The sequence below is a fragment of the Pristis pectinata genome, chromosome 7 (assembly GCF_009764475.1).
Source record: "Pristis pectinata isolate sPriPec2 chromosome 7, sPriPec2.1.pri, whole genome shotgun sequence".
NCBI lineage: Eukaryota > Metazoa > Chordata > Chondrichthyes > Rhinopristiformes > Pristidae > Pristis > Pristis pectinata.
Genome location: NC_067411.1, coordinates 59,063,197 through 59,085,175, shown reverse-complemented (window position 1 = coordinate 59,085,175; position 21,979 = coordinate 59,063,197). Strand labels below are relative to the sequence as shown.

The following is a 21,979-nucleotide window of genomic DNA, read 5'->3' as shown; positions in this document are numbered from 1 at the left end:
TGAAATCCCAATTTTTTCCTTGATGATTACTGGTGACTTTTATCAGTTATATCCTTTTTTGGGTGCAAACGGTGGGGTTATGAAGCCACCAAGGATTTCATGTCAATCATTTGTGAAACTAAGTGAAGTCATCTGCAAGCTTAAGTCACAAGACTTTGCTGCATAATCTGCCAACATCACAGAGCTCACAAGGATGGCCTGCCAAACTCAGTCAAGAGTTTGCACATCACCAACTGCAGGTTCCCCTCTAAACAGCACAATCTTTATTTGGAAATCATCATTGGTCCTTCATTATGGCCAGTCTAAGTCGTGGAACTCACCACCCAACAGTGCTGTCAGTGGGAGCACCATCACCAAAAGGACTGTAGCAATTCAAGATGGCAGTTCACCCCCACCTTCTCAAGAGTGTTTAATATGGGCAATAAACGTTGACCTTGCCAGTGACACTCAGACCCTGAAACATGAAATATAATGAAATAAAAATGAAATTAAAGAAGTTTTGTGAGTACTTCAGTAATTATATTTGACCCCAAATACAACGTACAGAATTATGAATTAAAAAGGAAATCCAGAATCCTCAGCAGACACAGATCATACAGCTAAAAATTAATATGAATGAGAAGAGAAAAACTATTAAACAATAAATACTTGCCTATATTTCACCCAGATAACATTTTAAGCCACGCTAAAGCATAATAAAAGTTGTTCTCTATGTGTTTGGAAATTGAACACACATAATCTAAGATTATCACAAAGTAGAACTTCTTGGGAATTACTGATTTTATTTTAAATACCTACAATATACAGATACATAACAGAAATATGCAATTAAACATTTAAAATAATTTGTCATCTGGTAGGCATTTGTAACTGGAGAATCATGCAATAGGAGTAAAGAACGTAAAAGACAACATTCAGAAAAAAAAGCTGCACAATCTAAACTGATATCCCTTTGCATAACAGGCAGTGGAACATAGTCAAACAAATTTGAAGTGTTCCATCTCTCTCCTACTTAAAATGTACATCTCAGCTTCACAATCCAGGAAAGTAATGATTTACTTGACTATCTGCTTTTTGAACACTTACATCCGAGTGGGTGACAGCAATGCGAGAAAATATATTACAGTATTTATCTGTAGGTTAACATGACCACAAATAATTTTACATGATTTTTTACACCAATCTAATTTATCTAAAAAGCTTTACAGGAGCATTATAATTTCTAATAGATCAAACTAAAACTACTTTAAAATTATTTCTTTTATAAAATTGTAGTAGTTTCTTATCAGTTTTTGATACAAATGATTTGCTTCTTAAGAATTCCACAATTTCAAACAAACACTGAGAAGTAAATAACATTATACCTTTGGCTCAGACTTAGAAACAGTCATGAAATACCTGGTCTTCATATGCATGCTTCTGAAATATGCTGAGGCATGGGTATTAGCTTCCATAAATTACAGAAAAATAAAAATATTTAACTCAACAGCTTCAGATTGTTGGTCATCCTCTGTCTGCAAGAATCGTTTCTGACGTCCACCTTGTCCCCATATACTTTCATTCATTATATATTTAATCATCCGTCTTAACAATTTTTAAATGCTGATGTGGTTCAAATATGAAAGTAATGCATGCTACATAGGGCTGTCAAGTTAAGTGTAACTTTAAAATGTTTTGATACTTTTAGAATATCAATAATTTAGGTATCTTGAATTATTAAAATTAACTGTTTAACTGTTTTACACATTGTATATTTAAAGTGTAATAGCTCTTCATTTTTTGAATGTTTTCAACAGGTTTTATAGGCAACTAAGCTAGGGGGCCAGCTGTAGCAAAACAGTTTTGAGAGCAGGGCTTAGTCTGTTTTCACAAACTCCACCCCTCAAAACGTGACAGCAGTAACATCAGTGGGACTTTACCACTGAGTCTTCTGATAGAACATTATTGCAGGAGGATTCACGCAAGTACAGGTATGTAGATCAGCAGCAACACTACCCAGAAAATCCAGGCCAATGGACAAATATTATCATATTAATTTGCATTTGTATTGATCGAACATGTTAACTACAATTGAGAACATTCTACAGCATAATGTAAAAAATATTTTGTCTCTTATCTCCTCTAACTCTCTTGTATTTAATCCTGTCAGTGCCTCCTTAGTTATAGATGCCCAAGTTAACCAAATCTTTATAATTTGGAATACTACTATTAAATAGTCCCCAAATCTTCTCTGTTCCAATGAAATTAAATCCAATTTTTTGTTACCTTTTCCTGTACTTGTATTTCTTTCTACTATGCAGAATCTGCACTGCACCATCTCAATTTCCTTAAAATTCTGTCTTTACCTTGTAACTTAAAATGCAGACAGTTCTTCAATTGTTTCTTATAGAGTCCCAGACCAGCCGTCGGTTGTGGCAAGGTTTGCATGCTATAAACGGGTTACAAAGTGAAGTCGAGCAGTATTGCTGGCATCAGCACATCGCTTCCGTAAGAGCTCAATGCATTCAATGCACATTTCGAACAGAAGGTCAATGAAATGACACAACCCGCCCTGACAGCCTCCAATGCACCTGTACCCAAGGTTACTGTTACAGACATCAGATCAGCCTTCCTGAGAGTGAACCTGTGGAAAGCAACAGCCTGGACAGAGTCCCCAGCTGCATTCTCAGATCCTGCGCGGTTCAGCTGGCGGGTGTATTTGCAGACTTCTTTAACCTCTCCCTGCTTCAATCTGAGGGTCCCACCTGCTGGTCATGGCTCACATCAACTCCAGCCTCCCAGCCAACCTTGACCCACTGCAATTTGCCTACTGCCGAAACAGGTCCATGGCAGATACCATCCCCTTGGCCCAACACTCTTCTCTGAAAGACACCTATGTCAGATGCCTATTTATTGACTACAACTCTGCCTTTAATATCATAATTCCAAACCAACTCATCTCCAAACTCCTAGATCTAGCACTAGGCACCCCTTTTGCAAATGGATCCTTGACTTTCTGACCAACAGACCACAATCAATAAGGGTAGCCACCAACAGCTCTGCCACGATTATCCTTAACACTAGTGCCCTGCATGGCTGCATCCTCACCCCCTTACTGTACTCTCTATACACTCACAACTCCATGGCCAGATTCTGCTCTAACTCCGTTTACAAGTTTGCAGATGACACCAGTGTAGTGGGCCAGATCTCAAACAACAATGAGACAGAGTACAGGAAGGAGATAGAGAGCCCAGTCACATGGTGTCAAGACAAAACCTTTCCCTTAATGTCAGCAAAACAAAAGAGCTGGCCATTCACTTCAGGAAGACAGCAGAGTACACACCCGTCTGTAACAATGGCGCTGAGGTGGAAATGGTTGAGAACAAGTTACTGGGTGTAAATATCACTAACAATTTGATCTGGTCCAGCCACGTAGATACTATGGCCAGGAAAGCGCACCAATGCTTCTAATTCCTCAGAAGTCTAAGGAAATTTGGCATGTCCCTGATGACTCCCACCAACTTTTAGAGATGCACCATAGAAAGCACCCTATCTGGATGCATCACAGCTTGGTATGGCAAATGCTCTGCTCGAAACTGCAGAGCGTTGTGAACACAGCCAGGTCTATCAGGATAACCAGGCTTCCCTCCATTGACTCTGTCTACACTTCCCATTGCCTCAAGAAAGCAGCCAACATAATCAAGGACCCCTTCCACCATGGTAATTCTCTCTTCTCCCCCTTCCATCAGGCAGAAGATACAGAAGCTTGAGAGCACGTACCACCAGGCTCAAGGACAGCTTCTATCCCACAAGTATTTCATAAATTTTAACAAGAAATACCAATTTACAATACTAACACTTTTTGTCTTACTCATTTCATCATCTTACTAACCATCTCTTACAGCATAATTATCAGAATTAGTTAGCGCACCTCTGGAATCTATATTGTCTGCAAATTCAGATACTTACTATGCCTATATCTAAATCAGCGATATACAGAAAAAGCCACGAGGGGACAGTGGTACCAACTTCCAAGCCCTCCAAGAACTACTCTTTGGTTGCTCATATTAACCACCTTCTGATCTAATTTTCTATATTTTCTTATTTCACACTTCTCCAACAGTTTGTAAAACAAAATGAGTAGAAAAAATGTATTTTCGAAACAAATTCAGCTTTTTCAATAGAAACCCATCAAGATGCATCTGTTAATCAGCACAGATATATACAGCACAGAAACAGACCCTTTGACCCAACTTGTCCACTTCATCTCATTTTCCAAGGCAGGAAATTATAAAATAGATGATAAATACAACTATTGAAAATAAAAGTGCAGAACACTAGAAACTTGAAATAAAAGCAGTGATGCAAATACTCAGCAAGTCAAACAGCATCTCTGGAAAGAGAATCAGAGTTAGTATTTCAGGTGAAAGGTAAGTCAGTTACACTCTTGATGTGTCAGAAGAACAGAGAGGTGGTCCTGGCCAGGGCAAAATAAAACTATGAGGAGTATCTTTTACCTGCAGACTATAAAGACAGAATTAAAATAATTGCACAATTTCATGTATAGTTTCAAAACTGTCTAATAGCATCCACCTCCATGTGAAAAGCAATCCAGATGCACCATCCACACCAGAAAATGGGTTTCGTCTCAAGAGATGTTCTAAACCCAACTGCTTACAAAATATAATTAACTTAAAAGAAAATGACTTACAAAACCTTGAAATATGGCATAAGACAATCTTTTTATTTACAATATCCATTATAAAATCATATGCTTATTGAGATCAGCATGATACTTAACTAGACTGTCTTTATGCCTAAACGACTTCTGCTGCAATGACATCATGTGAAAGAAATTCTTTTGTTTTGTTTGCAGTGTCACATTTCAGTGCTACATACATTATTATAAGACATTTGACAAATATTAAAGGTCTGCTGATAAAGAGCTATTAGAATTATTCACTTTAAAAATTACTTAGTTCATCTTAAATCCTCTCAAAGATGCTCCTTTGAAGTTACTGTCAAAGTATCAAGTCACTATCAATGTATTGATCTATTACAATGAATGCATTAAAATTCACCCTTGGATAACATATTTGTGAATCCATAATTCTATTTCTAAGCTATGGCCTTCCCTTACTTTGAAGTAAGTCTGTTTGCTTATGAGGAAACCAACAAAGCTCGAATAATCAAGCTGAATATTTGATAAACATATCATCCAACCTGCTTTATGCGTATGTAGAATTAGCAAAATAATGAAGGCATAAACTACAAACATATTTTAAATGCTCAACGGCTTCTTTTGGTTACAAAAGGGACCATCGCAGAACATTAATTGTATTCCAGGCAAAAAATTGATTAAATAACTGTGGTTACTCAGAAGAAAGTTGAATTATTTACAGCAATTAAATTAAGATTGTTTGATTAGCATTTTTCTAAGTACTTTAAACTAGGAACAATGTTTATGATAGTTAAATATTCCAGGAAAAATCACCTACATGAATTCATACCATATAATAGTGCAGTTTTATGTTCATCTTTTGCATTTTTTATATATGCCCAAGAGGCAATATAAAGAAATCAAGCAGACGGCCAATAACAACCTTAGAGACTGAAAGTTGAATAACTCCTTGGAAGTTTGCGTTGCACTAATACTAATTTGCCACAGACTCTATCTGCTGTCGTCAAACTAATAAACAATATTCAAAACTATCATGAAAATATTTCGGTTGTACTCTCAACTTGGGTAATAAATATGTTTAACACTGGATGACTAATCATTTCTTATTGCAAAACCCTGTAATCATATCACTGAAAAACATATTTAGACTGGATATTAAAACTTAAAATATCAACAGACTAAATCAATAGAATAGCAAATTTCTGCAGATTTTTAGTTAACTAGTTCAGAATGATAAATAGGAGATATTATCTGGACAAAGAAACATCCCATTTTCCTGGATAAAGTATGACAGTGTCTAATTTTATAAGTAGGCAATGATAAAAAGTAACATTACAGATTTCTATGATTGTACACACTGGAGGCATTAAACTACTTGACTGGAATTGACAGATGTGAAGAGGATATTTCCTATTGGGAGAATACAGAACTACAGGAACTAGAGGTCAATTCTTAAAAATAAGGCATGATCCATTTAAGACTGACGAGGTGAACTTTTCCCCAAGGGTCTTGAGTCTTTGGAACTCTTCCTCAAAAGGGTGGTGGAAACAGAGTCTTTGAATACTTTTAAGGCAGAATTATACAAATTCTTGATAAACAAGTGGGTGAAAGGTTACTGAAGTTGGCAGGAATACAAAATTGAATTTGCAATCAAATCAGTCATGACCTTATTGAATGACAGACTTAAGGGGCCAAGTGGCCTACTCTAATTTGTATGCTTCTATGTTGAAATGGAAAATTGCCTCCTTTGTAATACAAGGGAAGATCTTGAATACGTTAAGTGTTTATGCTCTAGCACTACTCTTGGCAATTTGTGTATATACATACAATCAGCACTACATTTATGCAAAACTCAGGCCTTCAATAAACCCTTGCTTGTTTTAGGAAACAATATTGCAACCTAGGCACTCCCTAACCTAAAATTCTGAACAACTCATTTCATAGAAAAGATCCCAAATTCCAGATACCGATGGGGCCAAAAATATTTTACAAGTCCATATCCAGCTATGTGGTGATATGATTATTTATTGAAATGCACGGAGGAGCATTTAAAATGAAAGTACTCTCTGTGAACAGATCTTTCACCCTCACAATTCAAAAGAAATCCACACTTGTCTTGGTCAATGGGTGTCAAACAAATGTATCAATCCATCACCATACGCAAAAGGTTCCAAACCAAGATATTAAGAAAATGGCACATAAGCTCTGTATTCTAATACTGAATGTGTATTCTTTTCCAACTCACCCAAGCTTTAATTGATTGGACATTGCAAGGAACTGCCAGCAGTTCCTCTGCAGCATTTCCCTGCAGAATGGCCAGCATATTCCAGATTTTTAACAGGCATACATGAATGTGGAAGTTCATACACTGGCAACTCTTTACCATTGATTTCACAACTACACCCAGCTGCTTAGACCTGACACGGTGCTCTTTTCCAGAACAAACATGAGGGATTAAGATTAATATTTTTCCCCATTTAAAAAAAAATCAAGTCCATTTAGGTGTTTATTTCATTTTAATAATTCAATTCAATACTCCACCAAAGATGGAGCTTGCTCCTTCCAAAAGGTTGGCTAAAGGAAATAAATGAAAGACAGGTGCAATCTTGTCATACAGTCTGCAGTAATTACAGATGGCTTGCGAATGACAGCTAATTCAGGACCAATATTTTATAGGTAAAACTTCAGTCCTCATCACAAATCCTAACCCAGCTGCTGATTTTATCCCTCTCCTTGACAACTGTTTCAAGGCTGACCAAGATGGTTCACAAACTTGGTATCATATTTGACACATGATCTCTTCCCCACTGCTCAACTTGGTGAAATGTCCCAATGCTCTTTACAGCATGTGATTCGACAATAAGTGCAGGCTGAAACCATGCTTGAATGGAACCATTTTCCTCAAGAATGAGGAAGTTGTCCATTTTCCCTGCTCTTCATCAACCTTAGCTGAAGGGTGTCTCAACAAGAAATTTAGCATTCAAAGAGTATATACTTGAAATTTTTATTCACAAAATAAGATAGCAATAGTAAACAATTGGCTTTTTAAGCAGAAGCAATATTTCTCAATTAATAACAAACCAGCTCTCTAGCTCTGAAAATTAACTTGTAGTGTAAAGACATTCATTTATAATTATTAAAATCTCCCAACAATTATTTTTTATCTCCTGTCAGCCCACCCTTTCCCTGCATTTTTGCATCTTGTATACCACCTACACTGACATAAACATCTGACGTTACACTGCACACTTCAGCAAGGATTCTTCAATACATTTCACTAAAGAGGCATTGTTTTGATTAACCTGCTCCAATAAAGTAGAGGGTTAATCTAAACAACGTGCTGTTTGCAATAACCACATTATTGTGCAAAAGTCCCCAAAAAACGTGGGCAGATGTTCAAAGTAGGGAACCAGCGCCAGGACTACACATTTTGGCCCCACATCGTCTTCCTTCATATAGCCCATTAGAAAAAAAAGACTATTCACTAGTATTTATTTAACGTCAAGTACTTTGCTGACAAATCTGGGGTGGAGGGAAGAAGTTCATAAACCTTAATCAGAGATGAATACTCTCACACTTAAAATCTCAGCGAAGCTTCTTCAAATGCAGCTTTAAAAGGTTGGCACTGCATAAAGTTGTAGAAAATTTTATTTGACACTATTACGGTTTAGATCACTACAACACTGAATATTTGTAATCAGTATTAATGGGTAAGTAGCATGTTTTACATAAAATAAAAATCAAATATGAAGAGCAGAGAATAATTATTTCCTCCCTCCAAAATTAAAACACTACAACGCCTGCAAAATACTGTCAAAGGCGGCGGCAGAGCAAATAAGCAGATTGCATGAAATTTTGCATCCAAAGCAGAAAATGGTCTTAATAAAATGTTGCCATCGAGATAAGGTGGGCCGTGCAACTGATACACTACACCGCATATATAATAAACAGCAACCTCGCAACTGCTGATTGCAGTCATTCTATCATCATTTCAGTCTCCATTAAAAATTAAAGAAACAGAATGGACGGGACGTCAAGCTACAGTCACTCCCCACCGACCACATAATTAACTCATCCGGGACAACTCGCGGCGCACAGGAGGCAGAGAGAGGGGAAGGGGACGGGTCCCTCCCGCTGCCCCTGCGCATCAACCACCAAGTCGGGACCAGCCGCCAGCCACTGCGGATTCCTTTGTCTGCGCCTTCACAGCGTGAGCTTTGGGGGGTCCGCACGGAGCCCCCGCCCCACTGCCCGGGAATGTTCCGCACCGGAGCCGTTAGCAACTTTTCAAATTAAAAGCTCGCACACAAACAAACGAACCAAGTGGGCCGCCGCTTTTAATTCCAACACAAGAAAGGATCGCCGGCAACCCTCCGTGTGGTCATTGTGTGAGGGAGGAGGTACACAGATATTTTCAAAAGCACAGGCCCGGGCCTGCTTCAGAGTAAACTAGTTTTTTTTATTATTAATTTTGATCATGAAACTGCTTGGCAGAGTCATGCAAGTCCTTTAGCACCGAACGAGGCGGAGGAGAGAGGTCAAGTGCGTGAAGTTTGTTATATTTTCCATTCTGTCGCGGTTATCCGTACCTATTGTGTACGAGTTACTCGCGTTGTGCCCGTTCTCCCGTCTTCTTCCCAGCTCCCGCATACTGCTCGAGCCTGGCCGACCCCATCTGCGCTCCCCGCCGCCGCCTCTTGGTTCGTTCCAACCTCCCCCCACACACCCAAGAGACGATGGACTGGCCCGGGGCCGGCCGTGCAGATCAGATGACGTCATCGGAATACGATCCTGCGCCTCGCCCCAGCAGGTCCCACTGATTTATGCTGCCAGTTAAGTATTTTTGAAAAGGGCAGGAGCGGGGGTAGCAGGGACGCCTAGCGGGTGTTACCATGGCTGTCAACTTAAAGGGCAAATGGCAGCTACACTTGCACTGCTACGATTTAGGTTTGAATTCCAAGTATTTGTATTTGTAAAGCAAGCAAAAAACTGCCGCTGTTGGAAACCTGAAACAAACAGGGAAGAAGCTGGAAATATTCAGCAAGTCAAGCAGTGACCATGTAACGAGAAATAGGCAACATGTCACGTTGATGATCTTTCATCAGAACTAAGCAAAGTTAGAAAACAAAGATGTGTTTACATGGCAAAGAACCGTGGGAACGTTAGAGAAACTGAATGACAAATGGTGGTGGTGTTAGCTGGTAAAAGGTGTGATAATCTACTTTTCAAACCTTACCAGCATATCCTTTTTGTTACTTTCGGCTTGATATACTCAGCAAGCTTTCATCTACATCATTCAGGTACACGTGCAGAGGTTTGGCATCTCTTATCGACTTATTTTCCCCCAAAAGTACTTTATTTAGGCCTCGACCCAAAATGTAGACTGTCCTCCAGCATTTTGTTTATTGCTCCAGAATCCAATACATTCCATTACAATATGTCAATACCACGAATGTTTCATCCCTAAACAATACACCCATGAAGCATCTGAGAGGCTGTTACACAGGGATCAGCCTGTTCATGTCCAGCAGCAGCAGAAACCTAGACTGCAGCCCTTCCCCACAGTCTTTGCAGTGGCTGCACCAAGCAGTGCATCCCTTTAGCATTATGCAGCTGCAAACTCAGAACCTCGACAAAGGCCACCTTAGGAAAACGAAATCCATATTTACTTGGGAGCACTTGAGCTGGCAAGGCAAAAGAGATAAACTGGAAATGTCAAATCTCAATTCCTTTTAAAGCAGCAGCATAATGTTTATGCAGAAACCACTACCAATTTTATCAACCATTTTGTTCACCTTAAATATACACTCCAACCCCAACAGGTATTCTGGTGGATCTGCTGAATACCAGCAATCCACTGGATCAAATCTTGATTTTATGTTTTTAATCTTCGAAACTTTTTCTTTTGCAATTTTACATCCTTTTCTCCTCCCCACCCAACCCCTTAGCATCAACTGCAGTAGTTTTTATACAGAAAATGCACTGTATACAGCAGGCTATAGATTTTGAGTAAATGTCTTGTGGTGCAGATTCAGTTCAGTTTTATATAAAAGGGTTTTTATATGAAATGCTATTTCTAGAAACATTAGTACTTGAAGAACCCGAGGTTCTGGGAGTGCACTAAAGCAGCTCAGAGTAGGGTGATACTGGGATAACTTTTTTTTAAAATAAAGGCCCAGTGTTTAAGAGCATTGTGAGAAGACCCAGAAATACCCCTAGCCTGGCTGGAATCATGAGCATTTGGATTTCAGAATGGAGGGGAATTGCAGAATTCCTTAGAAGCATAATACATTTGTCCAATGTACTGCTGAGGTACTCAAGTCATTAATTCTCAGTGTCAGCTGTGACCTTTGCCAAAGTAGACAATCTCTGTGAGATGGTGGTAAGTGAACCGCAAAACATTATGATCCGAAAAGCATCTTTAATTCTCAATAATTGATTGGCTTCTGAAGATTGAAATCAACCTCTTGTCAGCACCTAATAGATATTTTACTATGCTTTTTCTTGTCTATTTGGTCCTCTGGTGAGATGAGGTTAACATCAAGAACAGAAAGATTTACTTTTTATGAAATATAGTAATACAGAAGAACATAACCCAAGAACCAGGAGGAAGATGATCAGTCCCTTGAACTTGCTCTGACATTAAAGATCATGGATGTTCCATTCTTGGCCTTAAAACCACTCCCCACTCTCTTCCCAAACCCCTTTATTTAAATTTAATTTAAATTTTATTTACAGCATGGTAACAGGCCCTTACGGCCCAACGAGTCCGCACCGCCCATTTTAAACCCAAATTAACCTACCCGTACATCTTTGCAATGTGGGAGAAAACCGGAGCACCCAGAGGAAACCCACGCAGACATGGGAGAACGTACAAACTCCTTACAGACAGCAGCGGGAATCGAACCCCGATCGCTGGCGCTGTAATAGCGTCGCGCTAACCGCTCCCTTGTAGTTTGAGAGTCTGTTTCCAGTTTGAATATATTCAAAGATTCCACATCTCCATCTTAAATGGGTGACCCTTAATCAGGAACTACACCCCCCCCCCAACCCCATAACTAGATCACACTCCATGGGAAAATATCCTCTCAGCATCCACCCTATGAATTAGAATCATATGCTTAAGATCAAGATCATAGAGAGACACAGTATGGAAGCAGGCCCTTCGGCCTACTGAGTCGGCACTGGCCCTCCACCATCCTTTTGCTCTGATCCCAGATTAATCCTAATTTTTTAAAAAAAAGGTTATACAGTACTACAGCACAGAAACAGGCCCTTGGGCCTATCTAGTCCATGCCAACCTGATCTGCCTCGTCCCATCTACCTGTACCTGGACCACATCCCTCCAAACCCCTCCCATCTATGTACCTATCCAAACTTCTCTTAAATATTACAATTGAACCCGCATGAACCACTTCCACTGGCAGCTCATTCCACACTCGCATCTCCCCTCTAAGTGAAGAAGTTTCCCCTCAAATATTTCACCTTCCACCCTAAACCTATGACCTCTAATTCTCATCTCACTCAACCTGAGGGGAGAAAGCCTGCATGCTTTCACCCTATCCATACCCCTCATGATTTTGTATACTTCTACAAGATCTCCCTTCATTGTCCTGCGCGCCACAGAATAAAGTCCTAACCTATTCAACCTTTCTCTATAACTCAGGTCCTCAAGTCCTGGGAACATACTTGTAAATTTTCTGCACTCTTTCAAGCTTATTGGTATCTTTCTTGTAGGGAGGTGACCAGAACTGCACACAATACTCTAAGTTTGGCCTCACCAAGGTGTTGTACAACTTAAACATAACATCCCAACCCCTGTACTCAATGCCTTAATTTATGAAGGCCAATGTGCCGAAAGATCTCTTTACAACCCTATCTACCTGTGATGCCACTTTCAAGGAATTATGGATCTGTATTCCTAGGTCCCTTTGTTCTACTGCACACTTCAGAGCCCTACCATTCATTGTGCAAGTCTTACCCTGGTTTGTCCTCCCAAAGTGCAACACCTCAAATTTGATTGCATTAAATTCCATCTGCCATTTTTCAGCCCATTTTCCTAGCTGATCAAGATCACACTGCATGCTTTGATAGCCTTCCTCGCTGTCCACTATGCTCCCAGTCTTGGTATCATCTGCAAATTTGCTGATCCAGTTTACCACATTATCTAAATCATAAACATAGATGATAAACAACGGACCCAGCACCGACCCCTGCATCACACCACTAGTCACAGGCCCCCAGTCAGAGAGAATCATCTACTACCATCTATTCTTCCAACATTCTAATCAACTTCCTCCAGATTCTACCAATTACCCACATCAGGGGTAGTTTACAGTAGGCACCTAACCTATCAACCCATAAATCTTTGGGATGTGGCAGGGAACTGGAGCACTAGGGAGAATATACAAACTCCACATTAACAGCACTCAAGGTCAGGACTGAACCCAGATCTCTGGCATTGAGGTAGCAGCTCTACTAGTTACACCACTGTGCCACCTAATCATCTCTTTTTCTTCTAAATTCCAAGAACGTAGGCCCAACCTGTTCATCTTCTCTTCATAATCAACCCCTTCATCCCTGAAGTGAACCTTCTCTGTACTGCCTTCAGTGCAGGTACAATCATCCCTTAAACAGGGCCAAAACTGTGTACAATACTCAGGTGAGGTTTAACTAGCACCCTGTAAAGTTGCATCAAAATTACCCTACTTTTTTATCCTGCATTCCTTATAACAGAGGCCAACATTCCATTAGCCTTCCTAATTACCTCCTGCCCTCATATCCTCTATACTGCAACATTTCATAGTCTCACTTCCTTTAAATTAGATTTCTCTATCCTTTCTTCCAAAGTGAATTTTTCCATCTGACAATTTCTTGCCCATTTACTTAGCCCATCTACATACCTTTGCAGGCTCATTGTCCCCTCCTCACAACCTGCAAGCCTACTTATCCTTATGTCACCAGCAAATTTGGCTACCAGACACTTAGTCCATTCATTCAAGTCATTAGTTTAGATTGTAAGTTATTGAGACCCCTGCGACACCCCAATTAGTTACTAATTGCTGGTCAAAAAATGACCCATTTATCCTGACACTTTCTTACCAACCAATCCCCTATCCATGCCAAAATATTACCCTCTATACTGTGTACAAGATTGCAGTAACCTTTTATGTGGCACCCTGCTGAATGCCTTCTGGAAATCCAGATACACATCTACTGATTCCCCTACATTCACCCTGCTTATCACATCCTCAAAAAAAAAACTCCAGCAAATTTGTAAATCATGATTTTCAGTTCATAAAACAGTGTTGGCTCTCCTCAGTTGTCTTACAACTTTCTAACACTGGTTCCCTTATCCTTCCAATGAATTTGGAGGACTTTGCAATGACAACATTAATTGTATTTTTCCAGTGCTTTGAAATGTATGCTGTAGGTAGTGCAGGTCTTAAAAGCACATTGGAGGGCAGGGATCACTGCTGCCCAGTAAACTATGAGTTTTGGACCAGGTCTGAGATCTTTATCCTCAAACACCATTTACCTCAATCAAACAAAGGCTGTGCTGGTGAAGGTGGTGAGTGTCTTCATCAATAGCTGGATTTGCTGAGAGGTGAAGTGGGCCACGTTTTCTAATGTAATGTCATGAAACTTCATTATCAAAGGCCAGAGTGATGCAGCAGAGGCACATTGATAGAGCACACTGCTCATTGCTACTCTGAGTTCTGCCCTCAGCACTCCACTCTAGATTTTATTGCAGCCTTGTCTAAACATAGATGAAAGAGCCAAATACCAGAAGCAAGACAAGAATGACTGCTTTTGATATGAAGAAATGTGCAGAATTTGAGTAAAACTAGTCCACTCAACTGGAATTAAAGGAAAATCTCTCCACTGGAGACAAACCTAGCACAAAGGAAGATGGTTGTAATTGTGGCAGGTGAACCTCTGCCCAGGGCCATGTTCTTAGCCCAAACATCAACAGCTCTCCTACCTGTGACCTTGCCTGTATGAGATCAGAATTGATAGGATATTTACTAATCAGGATATTTACTGATGGTTGCACAACGTTCAATTTTATTTGCAGCTACCTAGATAATGAAACGGATCATGTCTGCATGCATCAGGATCAGCCAGATCAATGACATTCATGGTGCTAGGCCCTGACCATCGCCAGCAAAAGTTGAATCATCTTCCATTAATATTCAGTGGTAGTACCACTGCCAAGTCATCGAACATCAGCAACTTGGAGGTGATAATCGATCAGAGACTTAACTGGTCCAGCTACTGTGACTCCAGGGCAAGTCAGAGGCTGGGTATCTCTAGAGATTTCTTCATTCCTGTTGAATTCATTAATTTATCAAATGAGGAGAAATTAAGTCAGCCAGGTCTGTCTTCTAAACTTAAAGGAATGAGAGGTGATTTCATTGACGTGCACAATTCTTACTGGACTTGAGGGGCAGTTATGGAGTTGATGTTTCCCCTGGTTAATGTGTCTATAGCCAGGGTTGTAGTCTCAAAATAAAAGGGTCAGCCATCCAGGGCAGATAAGAAGAAATTACTTCACCCAAATGGTGATAAATCTTTAGAATTCCACTGAACAGATTCAAGACAGAAATTGACAGATTATTAAGGAAACCATGGGATATAGGAATTGTTCAGAAAAGTGAATCTGAGGTAAAAGATCAGCCATGATTTATCTCAAGTCCTTAAAGCCTTTCCACCCCAAGACAGTCAGGAATGTGATGGAATGCTGCCTTGTGCACTGCAGCAACTCAACAAGGCTTCTTTACGAGCATCCCCCAAAACTGGGACCACCATCTACCAGAAGAGCAAGGGCAACTGGCGAATGAGAAAACTAACACCAGGTTACAGAGCATCCTAACTTGGAAATATTGTATTGTTTCCTCATATCCATCTGGACCAAATACTGAATTCCCTATCCAACAGCTCTGGGAGTACCTTCACTACAAAGACTGCTGTCATTAAAGGGGCTTGTCAAAGACAATCAGGCATGTGTGATAAATGAGGCCTGGACAACAGTGCACATTACCTTTGAATGAACTTCAAGTTAAAAGAAATATAAAACAAAATGTAGGTATTTGGAAAATTCATGTCTTGAAAAATGTTATTGGAATCAAGGTAATTAAAATTGAGACTAGTATTGTGGAAATGTGATTTTTCCTAGTTTTGCACTCTAGTTTTGAAATTTCTAATGCAATTGTGAAACACTATGAAGTATATACACAGTATTGGAAATTAATATTGTAGAGGGATAATGTTTTGATTGAACCACTTACTTAAACTAACATGATAAAGTGAATGGTAACTCAAAAATTAAATATTAATAACCCATTCATTTAGAAACTATCACTATTCCATCTTTCCCAGGAAATTGAAAATCTGATGGTCTTTCCTGAAAACTACCTGCCACACCTATCTGTACTATTTTAATGTGATAACTAAAAGTGCATTCTCCTCAATTTCACCTTGGTTTTTAAAATGGCCCATTTTCTGCTTTGTAATTTAATTTTTCCTGCTGCATGTTGAACCAGTTCACAAGCAGCACATGCAATAGTTTAAGAGACAACAGTTTATAACACAATGCTCACTGGCATGGGGAGATGGGACAGTTAATACTAGACCAACAGTCTAAAATAAAAATGTCAATGGGAATGGGGCCACATTTATATACATTTAAAAATACAATGAATTGGCCACATTGCAAGCCAACTTTGTTCCACTTTTTTTTCAATTTAAAAAGGTACAAAATTAAATAAGTCTCACCTTATCACCATCTTCAATGAAAGGTAGGTCATGTGGACTTGGGTGATACTGAAAGGAAGGATCCATGCCACCTATATACAAGTAATAAAAAAATTACAATTTAGTAAAATAAATGCCAAATTTAAACTTGTTCATTCAAATTTATCAAAGATAATAAATAGTTTTATATTAAAGGAAAATCAGAAACACCACAATCCTTAAATTTAAATTGAACCTTCCATGCACTTCCAAATCAGGTAATTCATAAATGTAAGTAATGATGATAAAAAACTGAAAATATGCTGCAATAAGAAAAAATAAATAACATTTTGAAAAAGAATCATGCTTATAGAGAATGTAGGTTTAAGGGAGAGAAAGGAGTTTTAAAGAGGATTTGTGTGATATCTGGAATGCACTGCCAGAAATGGTGGTGGAATCAGATACATTTACTAGATTTAAGAAGCATTTACACAGACAGTTAAAAAGGCAAGAAATAGAAGAATACAGTCATAATGTAGGCAAATGGGATGTGTAGATGGGCAAAAACATGGTGGGTCAAAGGGCCCATTTCTGAGCTGCATGACTATTTTATTACTTAAAAAATCTAAAATGTTTTATTTTTGGTAAAAACAGATCTAAATTAAATAAATTTTATCCTGTTGAGAAATTATTAATGATGGGATATTTGGTTTGAACCTACACAATCAGGACTGGTAAGGATGTGCTTTTATCTCCCTCTCTTTGCTATATGGTTCAATCAAAATTATAAAGTTCGATGCAGTTGAGCAGCAGCTTAGAACATCTGCATGATCTGATTTGTAGGCAATCATGGATTTTCACAATTGCAACAACTGTAAAGGAGTCCTCTGTACTTGGGGAGCAATTGTAAATGTTCTGCAGTTTGATGGGATGAATTGATTCTGCAGAATGTGATCAGAGGCAGGGTTAGACTAATCATGATATGGAGCAGTATAAAGAAAAAGATGACTGCTCAGATTTTAAAATTGGAAAATGCTTGCCTTTTAGCTCCAGCATTATATCCTCCCTCTGGAAGGAATCAAGGGATCAAGGTTGGTGCAGGAAAGTAGCACTGAGATTATAGGTCAGCCATGATCTTATTGAATGGCAGGGCAGACAAGAGGCTGAACAGTCTACACTTTCTACTATGTTCTTACATTCATATCAGAGAGAGAATGGACTTGAGTGCAGAAAACTCGGTCCAAGAGAATGAAAGAACAGTAACTCAAGTCGGGCCACCAATAGTGATATTCTATCACAACAGAGCAAGGATTCATTAACTCAAGTCGGATGGAAAGAAGATAAACATTAGAAACAAAGATAGTGTAAGTGAAACATTTTGTAGCCAGGAGGTCTGGGCAGCTGTTCTTACAGTGAACAGCAAAATTCGTAGATTGGCAAAGTGAAGAATATCAAGAGGAAAATATTCATGGATGACCATCTCCAGCTTAAGGAGAAGCCAGTCAATTTATTGCTGCAGTTACACGGAAGGAAAAGATTTGTCTCCTTGGGGCACTGGTTAAAAAAACTCTGAAGGAAGGCTACATTGAGGGGACAACCTTCACTTGAATTCTATACTGCACCAAATTTTTTTGCTGAGTGGGTACATAGATCTGTGATATTAAAGAGTCTAGGACTGAGATTGGAGAGAGTGACCAGGATTAAGGAAGTTGTTGAAATAGACATTTGGCTGCAGTACCAAAAGAAAATCTCTAAAATTTGTAGCTAACACTAAAGGTGGAAAATGTAAATAGTGTATTGCATTTTAGAATGGAAGGATATATTCAATGGAAACACAATGAAAGGTGTATGTAAACTAAAGCTTAAATAATTCTCCTGAAGTGCAAGTGAATAAATCTATTAAAGGACAACAGTACATTGGGTTTTTACAAACAGAGCTGTGCAATGTATTTGCACACATATTGGTTATACACAGTTGCGTCAAGTAAAGTTATTGAAAGGGTATTATCAGACAGGATATCTTGAAGAATTATCACAGAATACCAGAGATATAATTAGGAGAGACTCTAGATACTGGGACTATTAGCAAAGCTGAAGAGAATGCAAAGAAGATTTTTAAAACCGTGGGTGGAGGCAAATATTTATTCTAGATTCAGAGTTCAGCAAATGATCATCAACTTATGATTGTCATTAAGTGGGTGGTAGAGGAACAAGAAGAAATATTTTCACACCAAGGGCTAATGGAAAAATGAAAAGCAGAAATTTTAAAAGTGCATCAAATCTTCCTTAGATTCCATCTGGAGAATTGCAAACAGTTCAGGTGTCCATATTTTAAAAAAGATACAAAATTTTGTAAAACTTATTTATTAAAACTATACCATAACAGAAAGGCTGTACCTAGACTGAATAGCTGTTTATTTTCCTCTGGAAAAGAGAAAACAGGGGAATGACCTCTTAAAAGATCTGTAATATTTTGAATGGTTTTGACAGATATATCAAGCTTTCATTGATGGAGAGAGCAGAATTATGGGGCACAAGGTTAAAAGGGAATTTAGGAGAAACATCTTTAACTCAGATTAGTTAAAAATTTGGGCAACAAGTAGCACTTGAGATAACTTACACAGAAGTAATTGCAATGTTATATAAATGAGAGTGAAAGAATTGAAAATGATAAATTAATGAGCGTCAAATGAAGAGTGACGAGAGGCTTGTGTGAAATATAAAGTCGGTCATGGACATCTTGGCCAAAAGGCCAGTTTCTGTGTTGTAAGCTTTATTAACAGGAAAACTTGCTAAATTATTTGATGCAGTGAAACACACTGGGGGTTATGGAAAGACAGCACACTAATGGGATTAGTTTTGGATTACCCCAAGGCAGCTGAGGGCTCTACTGGCTCCATTTGCGCTGTGAAATTAGGATTCATTAATGTACCTCAAGAATCCTTGTCACAGCCAACAGTGTATTCCAGGAATGAATATTTAATATTTACATTTAAGTACTATTAATTAAATACAAATCACTTAAACACAAACAGCATACCATCAATTGTACTCAAAAGCTCATAATAGACCATGCCATAAGAATAGAACTTAGTTCATTAGCGCATTCTGCAACTGAATTAATGATATTTCACTCAAACTTATTAGTTTCTCTTGCCAAAAGTAAATAAATGCCCGCATACAAATGGATCATTACAGAGCACAAATGTTTTCAGAGCAGCTAGAATGGCAGAATTCAGTTTGATCACTTTTACTCTCTGCCTTTGACCTGCATTGATTGGCTGTTCTTGTAAGTTTGCTATGTGCATTGAAAAATTTAACAATCACTCAAGTGCTTTTATTGAACTTCACTATTGAAGTCAGTAAAATGTGCAAAATATACTCAGTTATCCAACTGGATTCAAATCCCACCCGAGGATTTAAACACATCATCCTAAATAACATCTATCCATTCCCAGTAAATTATGAAATTGAGGTACTGACTGCCTTCACTGATGGTTCAAGAAAGTATTCATACATGCTGTGGCTTTATTCAAACAAGAATAAATATTTCTTCAATTAACAGACTGCTTTCCTATTTACTAGGAATGGGACCTAACCCCCTGTAGAAGTATTTCATGCTCATCAATATTTTGACATTTTTGAGAAAATACCTCTAAAGCACTAATACAAGTCTCATTTTTCATATTTCCTGTTATTGAACCATTGGCACACACCAAAATTCAAGCAACCAGTTTTCCTACATTACATCAGTGATTTCAAATCTAAATAACTGTGAAAGAACAAACAGATATGCATTTATATGGCATCAGCATGTCTTAACCTGATTCAATGATAATGAAGCACATTTTCAATAAACATAGGAAATGTTTAAGGACATCCTGAAAACAAAAAGGTGCCAGTTTTTAACTTACTAGTCCAAATTGTAAATTGGCAACTACTTCAACTGTTCATAGCAGATACTGGGACTATTATGCATTTTATGAAGGTCGGGTGAAATGGGCAAAAATCTACTCCATAATACCATGGGTTTTTGTCACTGCAGCTGATTTACTTCTGCAAGAATGTGATAGTGTCACATTTACTTCTTAGTGTGTGCATTTGCAGCTGGGATCAGGGGCACTGGCCAGTTGTGCTGTCAAAGCTGGGAACATGGGTTGTGCACACAACCAGAGCCAGATACACAGCAAGGCTTGGGATCTTGAGACTGGAATGGGGGCAGGAAGGTGGTTGAGGAACAAGGGAGGCAGTGGGCAACAACTCTTTTGCCTGTACATGTGTTTGTATCTATGTCTGCATGTCTCTGCCATGCACCCACGTTTAAGCATTAATATCCATGCAGAGGAGCCTACTAGTCTCCAGTTGTCATGGTCCTCCTTACCACTGGAATGCAATCTTATTCTGCCCATGTGTTAGCTCCTGTATAACAGCTACTCCTCGATAAAACAAGACACACACAAGCGAGTTCCACTCCACAATATGAAGTTCAGGGCATGGAATGTCAGGTCGCTCATGGACAATCCCAACAGCAATTGACTTAAACACTTTAATATCATGGTTTGCAAAGTCAGATGTTTAACACTGATATCGCCACATTCAGTGAGACTCATCTGGCAGGAGGTGGCCAGTTTAAAGAAAGAGGGTACACATTTTTCGAGGGGCAAAGCAGAGGAGGAATGCCCCTTTCATGAAGTGAGCTTCAAGAGTGAATTTTTGGCATCTCAGTGACCAGAACTAATTCCAGAGGGAACACCTTACAACCCTTCTCCTCCTCCTAAAAGGACCAACATGCCAGTCATCAATGCTTATGCCCCAAACCTTGAAGCTTAAAATGAGGCCTAAAAGAACTTCTACTCAACTTTGAGTAAGACCGAGCCACCTCCAAAAGGGAGACAAACCATTCCTCCTGGGTGATTTCAATGTCTAGGTAGAAAGGGTTAGAACCCTCTGGCAAGGCATGGTAAGGAAGGAATTGTGAAGGCCAACTCCAGTGGGGTCCTTCTCCTGACAAAGTACTTGGAAAACAGCCTTGTCATAACAACTAATCCATTTTGTCAGAGGGATAAACACATGACCTCATAGCAATGTCCCCAGTCCACGCACCAACATGTGTTATATCATCTGAGCAAGGGACCCCAAAGATGTGTGCATCCCCATGCTATGACAGTTACCGATGACTGCTGGATTCACTATTACCTAATCCGTTCCATCAGCTCCATCAACCTGGACGCAATAGAAGCATTGATGCAAGATCATCAATGTCAAAACATTCAATGACCCCACATCGGTTGCTCTTCGATAGAGCCTCACAGATAACCCGTCAATTCCCAACCTACAACAGCCACAAAACACCCACAGCTTGTGGGCTGCCCCGAAGTATGCAACAAATGGCATTTGCAAAGAGACTCACCAGGACTGGTTTGATGAGAATAGTCAAAGCAGGGATCTAATTAACTGCAAACATTAGGTTTGAATTGGAAGCTCAAAGTTTATGAAGGGAAAAGAAATAGACATGATACTCACCAACAGGTTATAACACAGCCATTCTCAGTGAAGATTGGTGTCAAAGCTGCGTCATTTCCC

At 39.1% G+C, this 21,979-nt stretch overlaps 1 protein-coding gene across 7 annotated transcripts in view; it reads right to left on the bottom strand.

Moving 5' to 3' along the window:
- LOC127572194 (E3 ubiquitin-protein ligase RNF38) overlaps positions 1-21,979 on the bottom strand; it is a 301,536-nt gene that overhangs the window by 83,044 nt on the left and 196,513 nt on the right. For 5 of the 7 annotated variants that reach the window (XM_052019112.1, XM_052019111.1, XM_052019113.1 and 2 more), the window contains one exon: positions 16,439-16,509. The exons of 1 other annotated variant lie outside the window; for it this stretch is intronic. In XM_052019112.1, the coding sequence (XP_051875072.1) occupies positions 16,439-16,504 (66 nt within the window). In that variant the 5' untranslated portion in view covers positions 16,505-16,509. Of the gene's footprint in view, positions 1-9,249; positions 9,492-16,438; positions 16,510-21,979 lie in introns of those variants that run through there. One more of the 7 variants, XM_052019115.1, reaches the window with a different exon arrangement.